We start from the raw sequence: 19,100 nt of genomic DNA, 5'->3' as shown, positions 1-19,100 counted from the left end.
AATCTGTCTCCAACATCGAGACTCTTGAAATCTATGGTACTTGATTCGAGAAATGTAAATAGCTTGTTACGTATAACATCATATTTGGTACATTCCATAACAAAATGAAATTCATTTTCTATATGCTTTGGACAGAATGAACAGAACCTTTGGTCAGGGGCTATATTGTAATATCTACCTGTTTCAATATTCATATGGATGACACGTCGTCAGTTTCAAAGAAAGCTAGCCACTATACATATGGATTGCCAGGTTTTAGTTGTTTTCAGAGGAGACTGGAAAGAGTAGAGCGGGAAACAAAACTGTACTCCGATCCATAAGCTGACAAACTCCACTCCATTGACATGATATCTAATATTTGGCCACTGATTTCTACTCTTTCCTGTTGCCTCTGAAGCCTGGTAGAGGCTACCTAATTGGTAAGAAATGACTGTTATATCTGCTCCTACGAGGCTATTGTCAACCGGCCGCATATTTATTAAAGCTAGTTTTAACAACGTATACTAGCTACTGCAATCTATAGAATAAATACTGAACTAGAAAGGTAACATTTGCAAAGCAAATGCATAATGTTTACCTTCGCATATGGTCCGCTATGACTATGTTAATCCTTACTTAAGTACATTCAGACAGGAGTATAAATCCCTCCTACTATAAAATTGCAACATCATGTAACCCAAACACCAGTTACAATGATGAGAGACGTCAACAAATCAGGTCATTGGGCAGGTCGGAGGTCAGTGTTTGGAACGGAAGAAGAAGAAGAGGAAACGTAGCAAAAACAATATGTTTTCCTTCAGTAAACATAAAAACCGTTTTCTCGACACCAGGGCAACATTCGGTGCCACGGGTACCGAGGAGTTTGTTTGTGGTAATCTTGGATAGCATGATGCAGTTATGATCACATTTCATGAGGCCGCACTAATGTTATTATATAGCTGACATCCATGCGAATATCAAGAGCCGTTCGTTAAAAGTTGCCACTATGCTGTACACATGGACGGTCAATCTTGCTGTTGTATTATCTCTTCATATATGTGGTGATAAAGGTTTTACTCATGATACGTATTTTCTAGCTCAATCTGGGTCTTACTTTTTTTCTACCAAGGTAGAGTACGCCTGGAGTCATGTCTTAAAACTTCAAACTTAAGAAATATGTCAGTCTTCCTTCTAAGTTTTAGAGGACTTACTTTTGTCTTCCCGTGGAAGGATTGTCTGTTCGCCTTCTTCTGCACACGTTTCTCTGACGTTGATAGTCAATAATAATGACGTTAGCAGACCGTGCGTGGTTGCCTTCGTCTTTGTGTAGTCCATACCGATAATCTCCTAGCAGATCCTACTGTGACAACGCAGATACCAGTGGCCAGAGGAGTGTCCATTAGCCACCTTGAAAATTGGCCATTGGATCTACTTGGAGATTACTAGTAGATGCTGACACCTTTTCAAACACGGGTGTTAGGAGTTTTCACCTCTCACCTTAAAACGTCGACGTCTTTCACACATGGCTCGTATGATCCGGGAAAGTTGATCTCTTCTTTGTGCGGATCTTTTGGTGGCTGTATTAGACAGTATCAAATTGACAAGACAATATTGTCCAATAGAGGATAAAAAGTTACAAGTAAGAAAACAATTCTTCGGAGACCTCATACCACCACAATAGCAACGTGGCTCACATGCCGACTGCAGTGATATTGCTTATCGCCAGGAGGCATGAATAAAAACAGGTTAAACCAAGTCTTACAGCTTTCATCAATTGTGTATAGAGAGAACCATTACTAGACTCGACCGCAACGACATTGAACTAGTGGTAAACAGAAATACAAGCGCTAACTGTCTCAGGCTTTAAATAGTGCTAATATGTAGACGAGTTTCCTCTTTTTGACTCTTAGGCCACACAGACTTAATTTTATGGATGACATCCTCTGAAGACCCCCAAAGTAGTGCGCGAGGGCGAATAAAAAAAATTCCGGCCAAAAATAAAAATGCTACTAAACCACAGGAATACAAAGCTGGTTTTGTGAATTTGCGGCAAAATGACATATATACGACAAGCCGGCACATGCTGGCTTTTTGCAGAATTTATCAATCGGCACTGTACGTATGCACTGAGTTCTTGAATCGTGGAGCTTCGGTAGCCTGGGTGGATCCTCCAGAGTTACCACCTCCGTATTGTCGCTGACTACCATTGACTACCCAGGCCCAGAGCCAGACCAGAGCCTCCGTGGACGTGATATTTTTTTTTTTTTTTTTGAGAACAGGCAAAAATTAATGCGCGCGCGGATGTCATCCATAAAGTTAAGTCGGTGTGGCCTTAATACATAAGAAAAGTCGTTTGAAGAAATTTGAGAGAACACATTCAACTATTGCCCCTACTGTCTAACGCAGCAAGCAAAAGATCTGCCTGGAGATAAACTTTTCCGGACCATATGAGTGTGAATGACGTTTTAAACGTGGGAGGTGACAACTCCAACACCCGCCCCGTGTTGGAAAAGGTGCCGGTATCTACTAGTAATCCCCACGTAGATCCATTGGCCAATTTGCAAGGCAGCTACGGCCATGTTGATTTGATTATATGGATGACATCCTCTGGGAACCCCAAAACTGATGCGCGCGTGCGAATAAAAAAAAAGTTTTGCAAAAAAAAGTTGCTTTCACAATGAAATCTACGTGGTCATGAAGGTTGAACAAATGGCACAGAATATGTTATGGCGAATAATCTACTCTAAGAATTCATTTCTTTACATTTTTGTCTTTTTCTTTGAATTTGGCATTCTACGACATTGGTATCGTTTCTAAATGTTTTCCTTGCAACTTATGGTATATTTTTGCTCATTTAGCAACTGTTTTGCACGATTTACAGTATGGTTGAAAACTTTTTTTTTTTTGGAAACGGCCGAAAATTCATGCGCGCGTGGATGTCATCCATATAATCAAATCAACATGGCCTAATGGACACTCCTTGGCCAATGGATACAGCCTTGTCACTAGGAGATTATCGGTATGGACTTCACAAATACGAAGGCAATCACCCAAAGCCTGTTGACGTCATCATTATTGACTATAAGCGTCAGAGAAACATGTGCACAAGAAGCGAACAGGCTGCCTTCAACATGAAGAAATTTAAAATTATAGTTATTTGGAAATCACTGATTCCTTTTGTGACATGCAGCATGGGTTTAACTTCAAACATTGATTTACTACATGTACATAATTGGGTGATGAACAATGTGATCTCGAAATTTGCATATAATTTTCTTTTAACATTTTCAAATCAAATCAAATCAACTTTATTGCTCAACAACTGTAGCTGGTACAATGTATGGCAAAGAAACAACAATGGTACATAGATCAACTAATACTAAGATATAATTCTAACTAGCTAGTCCATAATGATACTAAAGCTAATCTATTGTGTTTTCTTAGGAAGAGTATTATTACATTCTGTAATTCAGGGGATATATCAGCTATTTACAATCTGGTGTCGCTTTTGTAGTGATTCGAATATGAATTTTCCAACGTACACTGATATCTGAGTAGGACATGAAAGGAGAGTATTAAAGATATCTGATTTTGAGTGAGGTAGCGTAACATTAGTTTTGGAAGCTATGAATTGCATCAATTTTTGTCTGTTTTCTTCATATGTTGGACATGACATCATAAAGTGGAATTCGTCTTCAATACCCTCCTTGCATGTCGGACACAATCTCTGATCGGCTGGTGTGTTATAATGACGGCCCTTTTCGATTTCCAGGCCATGTGAACTTATCCTCATTTTAGTTATGCTTGTCGTAAAAGATTCGTTTTGAATTGATGATAGATACTTTTCCAAGCCGAAATGTTTTTTAATTTTAGAATAAGTATGAAGTTTATTGAATTTTCTTATTTCCTGCCACCAGCCAACTAGAAATGTATCTTGTAAACGTTGCTAGAATAAGCTTCCAAACTGGTTGGCATTAACCCTTGGGTTCAGCCAGACATTTTGGAAGCCGTGTCTGCGCAGTAAGTCCTGTATGTGGACTGTCCAGTCATGGTCTAGTTCAACAGCAGCATCATATGCCTTCTTTACAATTCTGTCATTAGATAAATTGGTTAGCCTAAGCCAGTATTTGATCATTTGTGTCTGAGCATCAATGTACAGTGGTAAGGTTCCTAGCTCCCCCCTTATAGCGGAATTGACAGAGCTCTTTGGAACATGGAGAAGTATTTTGTAGAAATTTAACAGAACATACTCTAGGTCAGGAATTTCATAACATATCGTTGGTTGTTCTAATGTTATGTTTTCTAATATTTCTGAGTGGTATATCAAATTAAGTTTGTCACTATATCTTTTAAAACGAACGAGAACGGGGCGGGGAGATAAAGGGTCAAGTTTCTTCCCTATGCGGGAAGTTCTAAGGATGGCGACATCTGGTGCCAAAATTGGACCAAGAATGTTAGTTACTTTTTCTCTGACATTTTCGTTGGGACATTCTTCTATTCCTTTCAGGATCAAGTCTCTACATTGTGAATTTGTTCCTAAGACTTCACTACAGTACAACAAAATTGGTTTTACTAAAGTGTTAAACAGGTCGAGGGCAAGTGGGATGGAGGAGGTGGAGTTTGATGATAAGAGTGATTTTAGTTTGAATGAAGCCCTTAAAGCTTTCAATCTTAGTTGTTTTATAGCTCTATTAAATGAACCTGACGGGGTTACATCTATTCCTAGATATGTATAGTGGTTAGTAATTTCTATGTTTTGGCCCTGTGTTTTATTTGGTTGGTGTTGGTTTTTGTTAATCCGCCCGTGTTTTGAAAATATCATAACTTTGGTTTTGTCTTTGTTTATTGATAACTTCCACAAGGAACAGAATTGGTCGAGTATTCACATTTGATTGGAATGCGAAGCTCTTGGTTGGGTTAGGCGGCCTAGACTTATGGGAAAGAAGTATTCTATACATATGACTGTAACTTTTAATAGCTTGGTCGCACCGCGACCAAACTTCACACAGTTTTAGTTGTACTTGAAACGCATTGAATAAAGGGTACTTCAGTTTTTCTTCACCTGAATTTTTGGTTAGAAATACACATTTTGGCTAATAAAATAGCTGTTTATCGCATGAATTTACGCGCAGGCGGTAACAACACCTTCCATCGTTATATTTTACAAGATGAAAGCCAATTCCATACAGGTTATATCTGTCCGAGACTTTTCTGTTAAAAATGTTTTTTTTTTTTTAGTTTTGGGTCAAAATCACAAGAAACAGCTATTTTTGGCCATCTTTGGTTTGCATCTTGGTATGACTGCATACACAGTTTTTACGAAAGACCATAGGTACAATGCAAGAAGGTTTCACCTGGCCATTTTATTTCTCACATCTCCACGCCAATTTACCACCGACCTGTCCGTGAGAAATGAGTGTGGAACGGTGATGACATCCTCCGCAGACTCCAAATCTAATGCGAGCGGGCGAAAAAAAAACAAGACGGGCCGAAAAAAACAAGATTCCTATATTTTGTAATTTTGACTCAATCATTGCACAAATGGTTTTGATTCAGTAGGAACATTACATATACACAGCCAGTATCACATATTACTGCATTAAAGTCAGAAACGAAACATCAAATCAGTGCCTTTTCTTCAAAATCAGGCGAAAATTAATGCACGCGCTGATGTCATGGAAATCTGTACTATTCCGTATCTAAAATTTCGCTAGATTGGTCAACATATTTTAATAATGAGCGCATAAAATCTTGTATATTTTTCCAGGACGTCGCGGGGTAATCTAAAGCAGATCTTCTGGTCGCTGCGTTAGACGGTATCAAATTGACATGACAGTGTCCAATAGTGGCTGGCGAATAAAAAGGTACAAGACTTAGTACAAAAAAGAGAAGATAAAAAATCGACCAATATCGTGCCACGATCTACGGATGTGACTGCACTGATACTAACAGAAACTTGGCTCACATGCCGACTGCAGTGTTACTGCTTATCGCCAGGAGGCATCAGTAAAAACAGGTTAAACCACGCCTTATAACTTTGATCAATTATGTGGAGACATCCATTACTAGATTCAACTGCAATGACTATGAACTTATTGTAAACAGATAATATGAAAACGTTATCTGTCTCAGGCTTTGCTTATATGGACGAGTTTCCTCTTTTTGACTCTCAAGACAAAGCAAAAGTTGTTCATACAAATTCGAGAGACCACATTGTTTTATTTTTTTTCGGAACTAGCCCCCCTCCCCCCCTCACCACACTCTCAAGTTCGAACAACAACAATGCGTGCAAGGAATTTACCCATCGACTGCCTCCTCAGAAAAAAAAAAACATGCCATGTGAGTACAAAGGTATACGTGTTATGTCTTATTCTCCACGTTGACTTGAACGTGAAAGAAATACTATCTACCTGATGATGAGATCTATAAGTAGGTAATGTGACCTCCCCTGGGGAACAGTACCCTGGGTTGTCTGAGTGACGGTGCGGTATACACAGAGGTCGCGCCCCGTCACGGTGTTGTCTACAGCCTGTACCTGCTTATTCAGACTTCTGGGATTGCTGTATGTACCCCGTAAGTCGTATAGAACTAGGGATAATACAAGTGGCTCCGTGTACTCGTCGTAAAGGTTGCAAGCTTTCGGTGTCAACATTCACGACAAGGAACCCATATAGCACCAGGTATGTTTACAGTCATTCGTCTAATCGTCTGCTAACTTATGACGCCAAACATTGACAACAACAGACACTACAAGAGTGGTTTCATGCGGTGTAACAGTGCTACTGTTTTGCTTATGCCTGGGTTCAAGTCATAGATCTATTTTCATTATAGTAATTTCATAATTTCAGTCTTTGCAGGGTCAAACAGCTACAGCTGTTTATGTTGAGAAGAAGCGTATCACTCAGTCATGCATGTCATGAATTGCCCTTGGGCATGCTTGATCTGATGTTGTTCAAGGACGGGCTTGCCCACGTTGAGCGCCCCCAAAGCCTTGGCAACAATATTTTGTGCTGGATTATTTCACCACGAAAAACTCCTCAAGTCTAGAAAACTATCTTCCTTACCAATACTCTTAAATTCACTTTGGCAGACAACTCTGTCTCTATTGATTGCAACAGGAACTCATACCGTCCATCGAACTTGTAAGCAACAGTGACTTTTTTTGTTTTACAAACGTTTAGTGAGACTAACTTATTCTCAACCATTCGGTTTTGCGTTTTTGTGCCTTTGCACAGGTCACAGAAGATGTACAGGCGACTTGTCGACGCGCTCTTTGTGGTTCTAGTTATCTCCGCTGCATTTGTCTGCGGTCAGCGAACTGCAACTCCGGTCCAACCGGAAGGGGGCGCCACGACACCGTCAGGTCAGGTCATTGTCCTACAGGCCGAACGTGGACGTGTAGGACATCTTAGTAGTCCTGGGTTTCCAGACAACTACCCAAGTAAGGACATTTCTTATCTTATATAACTTAAGAAAGTTCATACAACTATGCAGCTTTATTAGTTTTGACGGTCCGCACAATGCAGTTTACTATTATGTATTTTACAGTTTACAGTTTCCATGTATAGTTATTTGATAACAGTATGTGCATTGAATGTGTACTTTCTGATTCACATGCAAATTTGACCGGCTTGATAATTTATAAAAAAAAAACGGTTGATTTCCGAATTACTTACCACGATTAGTTTTCTCTATGGTCCCATTCCTATACACAATCATAATGTCATTGTGTAGACAAGAATGATGAAACTTGCACACGACATACAGTTAAACAAAGCTTTTAGACAACATCCGCCATCTTTAATCGGCTAAGGGTCATCTGTAGGTTAAAGGTCAGCACAGGTCATGTGACTAGACGAGGGTGACAGGAGGAGGGTAGGGACGTGTGTGTGTGTGGGGGGGGGGGCATGGTTTAAGGATGCCTGGGAGATGACCCTTATGTGTACAGTCTCTTAAACACACGCTCATGCCATCTGCTTTCTGTAACTTAGGCCATGTTGATTTGATTATATGGATGACATCCTCCGGGAGCCCCAAAACTGATGCGCGCGTGCGAATAAAAAAAAAGTTTTGCAAAAAAAAAAGTTTTATTTCATTATGAAATCTACGTGGTCATGAGGGTTGAGCAAATGGCACAGAATATGGTTTGGCGAATAATCTAGTCTTTTCTTTACAATTTCGTCTTTTTTTGTTTGATTTTGGCATTCTACGACATTGGTATAGTTTTTATTAATTTTTTTTGTAACTTATGGTATATTTTTGCTCATTTTGCAACTGTTTGTTACGATTTACAGAATGGTTTGAAAACTTTTTTTTTTTGGAAACGGCCGAAAATTCATGCGCGCGCGGATGCCATCCATATAAATTTTGTAAATTTATTCTGGGAGTGAAAAGAAATGCCAGTAATCTTGCCAGCAGAGCTGAGCTCGGCCGTTTCCCCCTATGGATAGAAGCTTATTGCGGACTATATAATTATTACTGTAGATTAGTTAGTAACGTAGACACAAATAGTTTTGCCATATGAAGCTTTTATCGTCCAAAAAGACCTAGATCGACAACATGTAACCCTGCTGGCTGTCTAATGTAAGAAAAATGTTAGAGGAGTCCGGTTACGCCTTTCTATTTACAAACAACAGTCTGAACTTGTCTGCTTATTCACTTGATTTTAAGAAAAGACTACAAGATATTTTTATACAGAAATTCTATTCTGAATTAAATTCAAACGGCCGAGGAAACAACCAAGGCAACAAATTAAGAACATACAAACTGTTCAAAGTTACATATAATAAAGAAAAATACCTAAGTATCCCAAATCCCGAGCATCGCCGGACCATGTCAAAACTACGAATTAGTGACCATAATTTACACATAGAAACCGGCAGACATAACCGGACTCCTGTAGAAGATAGACTCTGTAAGGTTTGTAACTCTGGTAGTGTAGAAGATGAAATACATTTTGTACTTGATTGTAAATTGTTTGATATTGAACGTGACACACTATTTAGAACAATCCACTTAGACAAACTGTATAAAGGTAGAACAAAGAAAGAGGTATTCAGTCATCTCATGTCCACCAGTAATGACCATATAATAGAAAAACTTTGTGAGTTTATCTCCACTTGCTTTAAAAAGAGAGAAGAAATCCTTAAGGCTTAGTTTAGTTTATTCTCTGACTAGTAGTTGTTAAGACGTTACGTCATTCTGTTATTCTGTTATTCTTGTATCTTATGTATCATGTTACTCAGATTGATGTACATATAACATCACTTTCTGATGTATGCATTTAGCCCCATGGGCATGAACATGCAAATAAATAAATAAATAAATAAATAATAATCAAATCAACATGGCCTTACAAGGATTGTGATTGTCATTGTGGTTGTGTGGGCCATGAAACACTAACCAAGGCCACACCAATTAAAGAATCACCATTTAATTTTCTGGTTCTCAGATTCGCCTCTTCATTTTTTTTCTGATTTGCAAAATAAAAATCTGAATCAATTAAAAATGCTCATATTTTGCCCCAACAGTTGAGTGAAGTCCATTTTTCCTAGTTGTTACAGTTTTTCCATCTTACAATGCAGTGGTTTGATTAAAAGTTCAAAATTCATAGTTGAAATTTCAACCTAGCCTTTTGTATTGACTCCATAGTTCCCATCGTAGCATTTAGGGCTATAATAGGATGCCTAGACATGTTTTCTTTATTTTTTTTCTCCCTGTTGCTTCATATCTTTTCTGAAAAAAATGCAAGAGCCAACAAATCAATTTGGTGTGGCTTAAAGATTAAAAAAAAATAACAGTCACACGCAGTTAGTAAAAAGATTGATAATTGGTGATCCTGTTTTCTTTGCAGTTAGGAGAAGTATAATGTGGAGACTTGAAAGTACCTCATATGATGATGTGGTGCACTTGGCGTTCGACCATTTTGATCTGGAGAGGCCAACCTGGAGAGGGAATTGTTCCTACGACTCTGTCACCGTGTACGACGATACCGAAATGAATATTTTGAAAGGTATGCTCTTTCAGTTCAGTTCGTATTTGGAATATTTATTCCTTGGTCAGAACGATAGCCCTGCTTGTTCTGGGATTACATCAAGTACATGAACTGCAATAAAAGCGATCGTAAGTTAATTTTGACTTTGGTGTTTTATCTATAATTGTCAATTTCTCTTTCTCAATTGCCCATTTTATCTATGCTTTTTCCCACTGGCTCTCATATAGGGCAAAAATGGACATGCATATAGAAGGAAATTTAAGACAACAAAAAAGATAATCTTAGAATGGTTGAACATACAGACATCACTTTGAAAATATACGAATACAAAACATTAACATTTCTTCAATGAACCATACTGGTGATTGTCATTAAATCTCTTCTTTAACTTATTCAGGCAGGTTCTGTGGAAAAAAGCTGCCACCTGAGATGGAGTCAACCTCCACCGTGCTGACGGTAGTTTTTATGTCAGATGCGAGGGTGACACGGTCTGGATTCTCTGCACGATACTGGGCAACAGAGAGTACAGGATTAATCGAAGGTAACTCACTTTTATTCATGGCTTGCTGCAAGGCCACAGAAGGTAAATTTTATGGATGAGATCCTCAATGGACTCCAAATCTAATGCGATAGGGCAAATAAAAGGCAGGCCAAATAAAACAAGATTTCTACATTTTTAATTTTTGACATCATACACGGTGAATCATAAGCCTTGTTAAACAAGAAATGATAGCTATATTGTTCTGTGTTTACTATAGACTAATACAACATCCACTGTCACTGAAAATAAAAGTTTTCAATCCTTCTAAAATGTTTGGATTCAGTGGAAACATCAAGTATATACAAGTGAAAGAGAAAACATTAAATCAGAGTCTTGTCTCCTTTCTTCATACTTATCTGCCTTCCACGTTCCGGCATGGCAACAGACATCTTTACCCATTTTTGGCATGTTGACCACTGTACATGTCAGAGATCAACAAAATTTCTTGTTCCCCCCCCCAAAAAAAATCAGGCGAAAATCAATGCGCGCGCAGATGTCATCCATAAAAATTACTCGCTGTGGCCTAGTGTACCTTTCGTTTTTGACAAGCTCCAACAGTACTGCGATATTAGCGATTTCATGGTTTCAACTGCGCATGCCTGGCGTGATGCATTGTGGGTTATATTGCACAGTTGAAGACCCCTGAGAAATGAATAAAACATGTCCCCATAATTTATGCATGTCCAGACGTCGACACACGTTAAACAAAATGCATCTTGCCGCAAGTTAGAACCACGAATTCGTTAATTACTTCCCCTTTGTTACTTTATGATCATTTCTGATATATGCCGTTTATGTAAAAACATGCTTGTCCTGTTTATAACAAAACTTACACTGTCAGATAACAGTGTTGTGCACCATTTCCAAAAACGTGCGTCGTTAACGAAGTCTTTGAAGTATGAGTACGCACTCCTAATTTTTTATAATGTAATTGTATACATGTTTTGATTAGTTATTATGTATATGAGATGGAAGGACGCCTAGTACTACGTATAATTATAATGATATTAAGATGCCTAAAATGCGCAATTCAGCGTCTGTGCAAAATAGCAGGTGATGCTGCCGTGTGTTTAAGTGTAAAATGAACGAAGTCAATAAACACAATAGATAAAAAAAAGTAATGTATCAATTCCCCGGATTTTCGACGGAATGAATTGACCGTTTATGTTTTTATTTGTATCATTCTTCAGACCTGGTTCCTGCTCTGGCTTCTGGCCATTTCATTGAGGTCCCAATGCCCATCCCCGATGAGTTTTATGACTATTGCAGAGACCTGGACTTCGAACGGGTGACGATCCCCAACTTTTACGGCCACGAAAGTGCTGATGAGATTCTGACTTCGCGGCAATGGCAGGAGATGACGACTGTAGACACTTCGTGTCATCCACAAATCCAGCCGTTTTTGTGTTCATTGCTGATGCCCCAGTTTGCAATACTTATGAGGTAATCTAAATCACTTATTGTTCTTTTAATACGTCACATCAAAATGTCATAATGTAACCTGCCATTGATTGAGGAACCATATATATATTTGGATATTAAGCTATTGGTCTTTTTTGTATTACATGTATTAACAACTTTTTCATCCAATAGCTCAACGAGTTATCCAATAACTCCAAGAGTTATTGGAATTTGTGGTGCTGAATTACCTTGTCTTGAAAACCTAAATTATGCAGACAACTAACAGAAATAAAGCGAAAGCAAGCAGTTAATTATCATGCCTAATATCAACTAAATTTTCAAAAGAACATATCGTGTTTTTCATAAACAGTGTATCATTCATTGTAATGATTTAACTATATTTTCTCGGCATTATTATAGTAGGAAAAAGCTACCCTGTCAGTCATGGTGCAGGGAAGTACGACTCTCCTGCTCATCTGCAGCCACCAACGGATCTTTGTTTGATGACATTGACTGTACGAGTCTTCCAACCGCTGGATGCGTCAACTTGGAACCTTCTGAAGGTCTGGACAAGACTCATATTTATCATACATTTGATGAAAATGAACGATTTTTGTAAAACTTAACAGCAATTGAAAATTTGATATCTTGAGATCAGTAATGTAGGATCTTCTCCATGTGGAAGTAGGCGCAATGACGTTTAACCCAAGATTAAGATCGATCGATCAATCAATCAATTAATCAATCAAATAGTTTTGGCTGTGAACACCTGTAGCCATTGTCTAATTTATGTCTTGTACAATTTAATTTCCTAACATTTATGGCAGAACAGATTCAAATTAATAAGATTATTCGATAAAACCCACATTACACACTGATTACCAAGAGATAACAAAGTTCGACATTAAAACAATCTATTAAATACTCATATAAAATACTAAATTCAGTACTATCATACATGGTCATGACAAGGCTGAAAGAAAGGCTAAATATCATAGTTAGACAACATAACATAGTTATGAGAAGTTAAGATATTGTTAATGCGTACGAGCAAAGCAACCATATCACCATCTATATCTATGTTGTAACCGTCGCACAGATTGCTACTACGGTAACGGAGAAAACTACAGAGGAATGGGTACTCTACCGGAAGAAAGTGGACAGACGTGCCTTAATTGGACAGACGTGCTGGGGCCAGTAAAGACGCGCTTCGATTGGGCAGATCCACAGGAGAACTACTGTCGGACTATCTGGTCAGGTCCGTATCTTTCTCTTTTTTTTTAATTAGGCCACAGTAAGTAAATTTTATGGATGACATCCTCCGCAGACTCCAAATCTAATGCGAGAGGGCGAAAAAAAACAAGGCGGGCCCAAAAAAACAAGATTCCTATATTTTGAAATGTTGACATCATGAACGCTGTGAAACAAGAAACGATAGCTAGTATATAGTGCTAACTTTACTGCCACCTGTCACAGCATCCATTCGTCACTGAAACAACTTTAAAAAGGGAAAGTTTTCAATCATTGTACAAATGGTTTTGATTCCGTGGGAACGTATAAAAGGAATAAAATACATCACCGCATCAAAGTAAAAGTCAAAACAATAAATCAGAGCCTTGTCTTGTCTCCTCTCTTCATGTTTATCTGCCATACACGTTCCAGCATGGCAAGGCATGCCATTTTGCCCATTTTCGGATAGTTGACCACCGTCAAAGGGCAACAAAATTTCTTGTTTTTTTCCAAAATCAGGCGAAAATCAATGCGCGCGCGGATGTCATCCATAAAAATTACTTGCTGTGGCCTTATAATAATATAAAATGTATACTACTAGATGTCATAGGTAAACTATCTCTTTAGTTTTAACTTTAGTGCAAAAAAGTGTTTCTTTCCTAAAATTCCCAACTGTGGAATAACCTGTCACTGAACAACTTCAGTGGATTGGTAAATTCAGTCAGGAATTGTGATGTCATGAACGTATAGATTGTTGAAACTGTATGATCATATCACTTCTTTTGTTGTATGTCATTTTGGATTGTGTTTTTGTAATACTGTACAGTATGTTATTTTGTACTTTGTATGCCCAGCACTGCATGAAAACAGGTTTTTTGTTATATAATTAAATTATATAACCTGAGTGTAGTTGATTGTGAAATAAATAAAACTGAAACCTGATTGTAATAGAAGCGACAATTGTTTGCATCTGCCTGTCTTTTACAGACACATACCCAGAGCCCTTCTGTTTTGTGACGAGGGTTTGGGATGGACAAGAATACACCTTTCCTGAGCCATGTGGATTAAAGCCTTGTGATGGTAAGGGATTTTCTACTAGGTATTCTCGATATATTTGGGGAATGGCGTACCATTGTTGGCATCCTTCTGTCTCGAGAGAAAATGGAGACCGTGTCAGTTCCTACATCTGAGTGAGGAAGCTTGACACGGTGGCCCTAGAGTGGATTTGTTTAAGGTGGTTGCAAATCTGAGACCCATAAACTTTGGGCATCCGTCTTGCCAGGTGGGTCCATATCGAGGGAGACGTGCTGGTTCCGGTATGGATGCTTGTAGCCAGCTGCCGGATGATTTGGTTACGCTCAAGGTCCGCCTTGATCACGCCAGCCCGCCTGGCGCTGCTCCCTGGCGTACCATTATATGGTTATATATCATATAACCATTCTTCATTCATGAGAAACTTCAATTTTGCAAGCAGTGCATCGCACTCCACATGCACACGTTAACATCTTGAACATCTCTTATTTTCACTTGTTCCCAGAACCCGGTTGCGGGCCCCCTCCTAATGTAGAATCGGGAAGCAGAAGTCCGATTCAGAATTTCTACAGGGTGGGGGAAAAGGTTTTCATCAGCTGTGACGTAGGGTACGTCATTGAGCAGGAGGAAGAGGACATGTGGATAACCTGCACTGAAGATGGCACATGGAGCAAGGAAAACCTACGGTGTTCAGGTTAGTTTGTCTTTAATGCAACCTTATTATTTTGGTATACAAAATCTAACCGATTGTAACCATTGTAATTGCTTTGCATAGCGTCTCAAAGCCGACGGATCCATTTAAGAGTGTCTAAACCTTAGATGTGTATGAAGATTTATAATTTCGATTTTTCAACTTTTAACCAAAGAATTAGATACCAAATTAGTATATAAGCAAAATGTAAAGGATGTCATAATAATCTCTGCTTCTAAAGAAATTTTCGTTCTTTTTTTTAAGTTTTCATTTTATTTTTATTGTTCATTTTCAAAATAACAAATAAACCAACAATAACACAAAAGATAACACATATACCACGGATCCAAATACAGAGGTACAACAGAATTAACAAACAAAAGAACCAGCCAACTTAAGTTATACTAACACAGGAGGAAAATCAAAAATAACCTATGAATTTCAACAACTCTTAAATTAAATTAATACAGATGAAATAATGACATAAAGAAAAACATATGATAATCAACATAATGCATATTTAACAAAATAATTGAAATTAAACGAGCCTCTTTTAGTTTTTTTCTTGTCTTTCTTTGATTTTGCTTCCTATCCCACTACTCTGAGTCGCACAAATGTATATTCATTCCCCTTTCAAGATGTTATCAGGGTATCCAAAGATATTTTGAATTCTAATTACTGTAAGCTAATGCAAATAAAAGGACACGTTTATCTCAGTGCAAAGCTCTCATCACAGCAACAGTAATGATTTTGCTGCTTGTATACATGTTGGGTTTACAAACACTAATCAATTGTAACAGTTATTGTGGTACAACATACTTGTGGTAACTTACTTTGCAGTGTCGACAGTGCAAAGCTCTCATCACAGCAACAGTAATGATTTTGCTGCTTGTATACATGTTGGGTTTACAAACACTAATCAATTGTAAAAGTTATTGTTATACAACATACTTGTGGTAACTTACTTTGCAGAGTCGACAGATGCATTTGAGAGTGCCTATAAATACATCTGTAACCGCTAGATATGTATAGAGATTAATTATTGTAATTTAAATTCTCCATGGGGCATAATATAACGTATAAAGGACCCGAAACAACTTCAATTCCCTCGTGTTGATATCTAGTTGACCACAGGTTGGAGCTTGCTAATACGCTGCTTGCTAAGGATCGTTACTCTCCGCAACTGGCCCCTAGCAGGGATCAGGTCAGGGTCATTTTTGAAGCTGCCGTGGTGGAGATAATAGACGCCGTAAGTAGGACATCTACCTCTCCGTATTGTAGCTGGCATAATTGATGACCAAGCAGATACTAGAGCTATAATCGTTAATGCTTTCAATGCATTCTGTGATTCTAAGCCTGTATTCGGGGCTACTGGAACACATATACGACCAACGTGCTCGCTAACTCTAAAGCCTTTTTTGATGCAATTAAGGAAAAACATAAGTAATCATGTTTTGCATTTCTATTTCTTTGTCGCTATGTCGCTTTTAAGTATAATATGTTTGACGGTTTTTTGTGGTTTCAGGACGAAAAGAACGAGAACATGTTCGCATCGATTGCTTTCCGACTGGTAGGTATAACATTATATATAAATTGATGCAATACTTTCGGGACGGAAGTAATGTTTGGGGGGACCCTGGTTTGTGGGGAGTGTGACGTACTTTCTTATACGGACGATGTCTTCTTTTTGTTTTCATACACAGCCCTAATAGCTAGTCATAAAAAGTTTAATGTGAGTGACACACAGTGTCTTCTAGGAATGTTGCTATTGTAATTTTTTTGTTCTAGCGATGGAAAGACAACCGTTTGTCCTGGACCCCCACAAAGTATGGCAGAGTCTCAGAGCTTGTTGTGACAACGAAGGACGTCTGGATCCCAAAAGTTTACCTCAGACGAAAGTAAGTGCTTTTTTGAATTTATAGACACACTAACTGACACTCTGTAGACGTGCACTTTATTGAAAAGCAACTAATGCTTTATGCTGTCATTTGGAAAGGCAATTGGCACATCATTGTTTTCTCTCCTCCTTCTCCTGCCATTTCGTTAAATAGATTCAATTACTTCATTTTGGGGCTAAGTGACCTGAACTTTTGTATGGAGATAAAGAGGTCAAATATTCTTAGGCGTTTTTGTTCTTGTTTTTTTTTATATAGGCTTTTTGTATGGTTTTATTAGGGGTTTTACCATATATGGTATATGACTATGTTTGACACAAGTGGCACGCATGACCATATTTGGCAAACCATATATGTTTGACCTAATTACTCATCAGGTGGGAGTAGGTTCTCCTTGCTGATTGGCTGCTGGGATAATGTCATCTAACTTAGGATAATCAAACAGATAAAGGGTACTTGGTATGGATTGCATGGTGAATGGGGAAATTCGGAATGGGGAAGAAGAATGAGTGAAATGTGCTGTATTTGCTCTAGAGCAAATGCCGCATTTCTAGTTTATTCTCAACGTTTACAAAGTAATGACGGTAATTTCACCATATATGCCCACATTTTTTTTTTAATCTGCGACTCATTGCAAAAACTATATTACTACAGTGGTGACGCTAAATTTAGCGACTTCCCAGAAGCGCCTGTGACAGTGACCAGCGATGGGCTTGTGGAGTGGGACATCATAGATCTCTTAACAACAACGTGTGATCTCGGTAAGTCGTCAATTAAGGCTTAATGACCCGTCCCAAGTTGTATACAATGTATAATGAGGTCTGGGAATTTCCTATACCTACCAAATGAGTGCAGCAAACGAGGCGGTTTAAGAAGTGAAAATAATCAAGGAAGACCTCTGTTGTGTTCAGTACAACCAGTTAAAAGATACCTTTTTATTTCTTCAGAACCAGTGCTGTTTCCTTTTGATTCCATGGATTGCCCTGTGTGTCTGGGAGCAAATACCCGTGTGGAGAGGTTCTCCTGCCCGGGAATCCGTGACAACACGTCTGGTACTGATGAGCCCCAGTCCCACATCGAGAATTTCATGGGGTGTGGGGAGGTGGCTGTGGACGTTGCCGACCAGTGGAACGCACGATGGACGGTATGTGATAGTCATTGAGACTTAGTAGTAGTAGTATTTCTTTGCCTGCGCTTTATTGTTTCCCTTGTGTTGGATGAGCTTGCTCATTTTGCCACACACAACTTCGTCACTTCTTCTGGTCTCGGACCGGAGTTTCCCTCCGTATTTCGAGCAATTTGACACCCTCAGCCCGACGGGCTGTCATTTCTGTACTAAACGCGGGTCGGAATTTTTCACTCTTTTGGTGGAAAGGGGTGCCGTGCCGCTTATCAATACACTTGATTGATATTTTCTGCGCCCAATTTATTTAGGGGTAAATAAGGCACATCAAAGTACATTTTTAAAAAAGGGGTAATTTTTTCGTCATTTTTAACCACGGCTGCATGGAAAAACGAATTTTCCCAGGGTAACGGCTTAGTACTCGAAGAAGCTCAGAACCTAGTGTTTCCAAAATTTGAATTTAATTAAAATCGATGCGATAAGTTTATCGCTATCTTCGATGGCCCGAACACACCCATAACGCATATAGAACGTACAATCCCGGCGGTCAGGCGAAAAGGCCACATTACCATCCGCGCGGACGAATACCAGGAAGTCTTCGCTGGACCACCAACATTACGCCACCTATAAAGGCTACAACTAACAGGCTTTTCAGAAAATACAAATATATGTACACAGATATTACGATTTCAGGGATATCGCGGCCAAAACATACCATTCAAAGTCACGTTTCCGGCGATTTACTGCGCACTTACTTAGACTCTGGTCAGAATTAAACTCCGACCCGGAACCTTCTGTTCGGGTATCTGGCCCAGTCACCCATGAGCAGGACATATGAATCGATTTACTTGTGACGTCGGCAGTGGGTCAAGAGTTCTTGGAAGCCGACAAGAGAGGATTGGTGCGCCCTTGAGGCTAATAACTTTGACGAATATAAACTATTATTTATTAATTGTGATGTAATAATATATATGGCGTAGCTTAGCTATGTTGATTAGCTACGCTGTAAGCATGTTTGTAAGGTTTCATTTCTCCGTTCATACAATTTCTCCTTCAACCAGATCGACGTGGACGAGGGCGTATTTGGTGCAGGCTGCATCAACATGCAGTTTCACCGCATCCCGACGTTCCACTTCTGTACCACACTGTCGCCTGTCATCATCCTCACACTGCTCATGTGTATCACCTTTGTGCTGCCGATTGAGAAGGTTAGT

The 19,100-nt window shown here is 38.9% G+C and overlaps 1 protein-coding gene across 1 annotated transcript in view; it reads left to right on the top strand.

Annotated features, from left to right (window-relative positions):
• Window positions 1-6,335: 6,335 nt before the first annotated feature.
• LOC109483204 overlaps window positions 6,336-19,100 on the top strand; it is a 59,944-nt gene continuing 47,179 nt past the window's right edge. The window contains 15 exon segments of the mRNA XM_019786185.1: window positions 6,336-6,659; window positions 7,215-7,420; window positions 9,833-9,991; window positions 10,371-10,514; window positions 11,705-11,957; window positions 12,336-12,478; window positions 13,015-13,173; window positions 14,133-14,225; window positions 14,683-14,871; window positions 15,993-16,117; window positions 16,394-16,438; window positions 16,657-16,766; window positions 17,418-17,524; window positions 17,711-17,907; window positions 18,948-19,094. Coding sequence (XP_019641744.1) covers window positions 6,544-6,659; window positions 7,215-7,420; window positions 9,833-9,991; window positions 10,371-10,514; window positions 11,705-11,957; window positions 12,336-12,478; window positions 13,015-13,173; window positions 14,133-14,225; window positions 14,683-14,871; window positions 15,993-16,117; window positions 16,394-16,438; window positions 16,657-16,766; window positions 17,418-17,524; window positions 17,711-17,907; window positions 18,948-19,094 — 2,193 coding nt within the window. The 5' untranslated portion in view covers window positions 6,336-6,543.

This window comes from Branchiostoma belcheri, unplaced genomic scaffold (assembly GCF_001625305.1).
Source record: "Branchiostoma belcheri isolate BF01 breed outbred unplaced genomic scaffold, Haploidv18h27 scaffold63, whole genome shotgun sequence".
In the NCBI taxonomy this organism is placed as follows: domain Eukaryota; kingdom Metazoa; phylum Chordata; class Leptocardii; order Amphioxiformes; family Branchiostomatidae; genus Branchiostoma; species Branchiostoma belcheri.
Note: the sequence above shows the minus strand (reverse complement) of the source record. Positions and strands in the feature narration are given on the sequence as shown.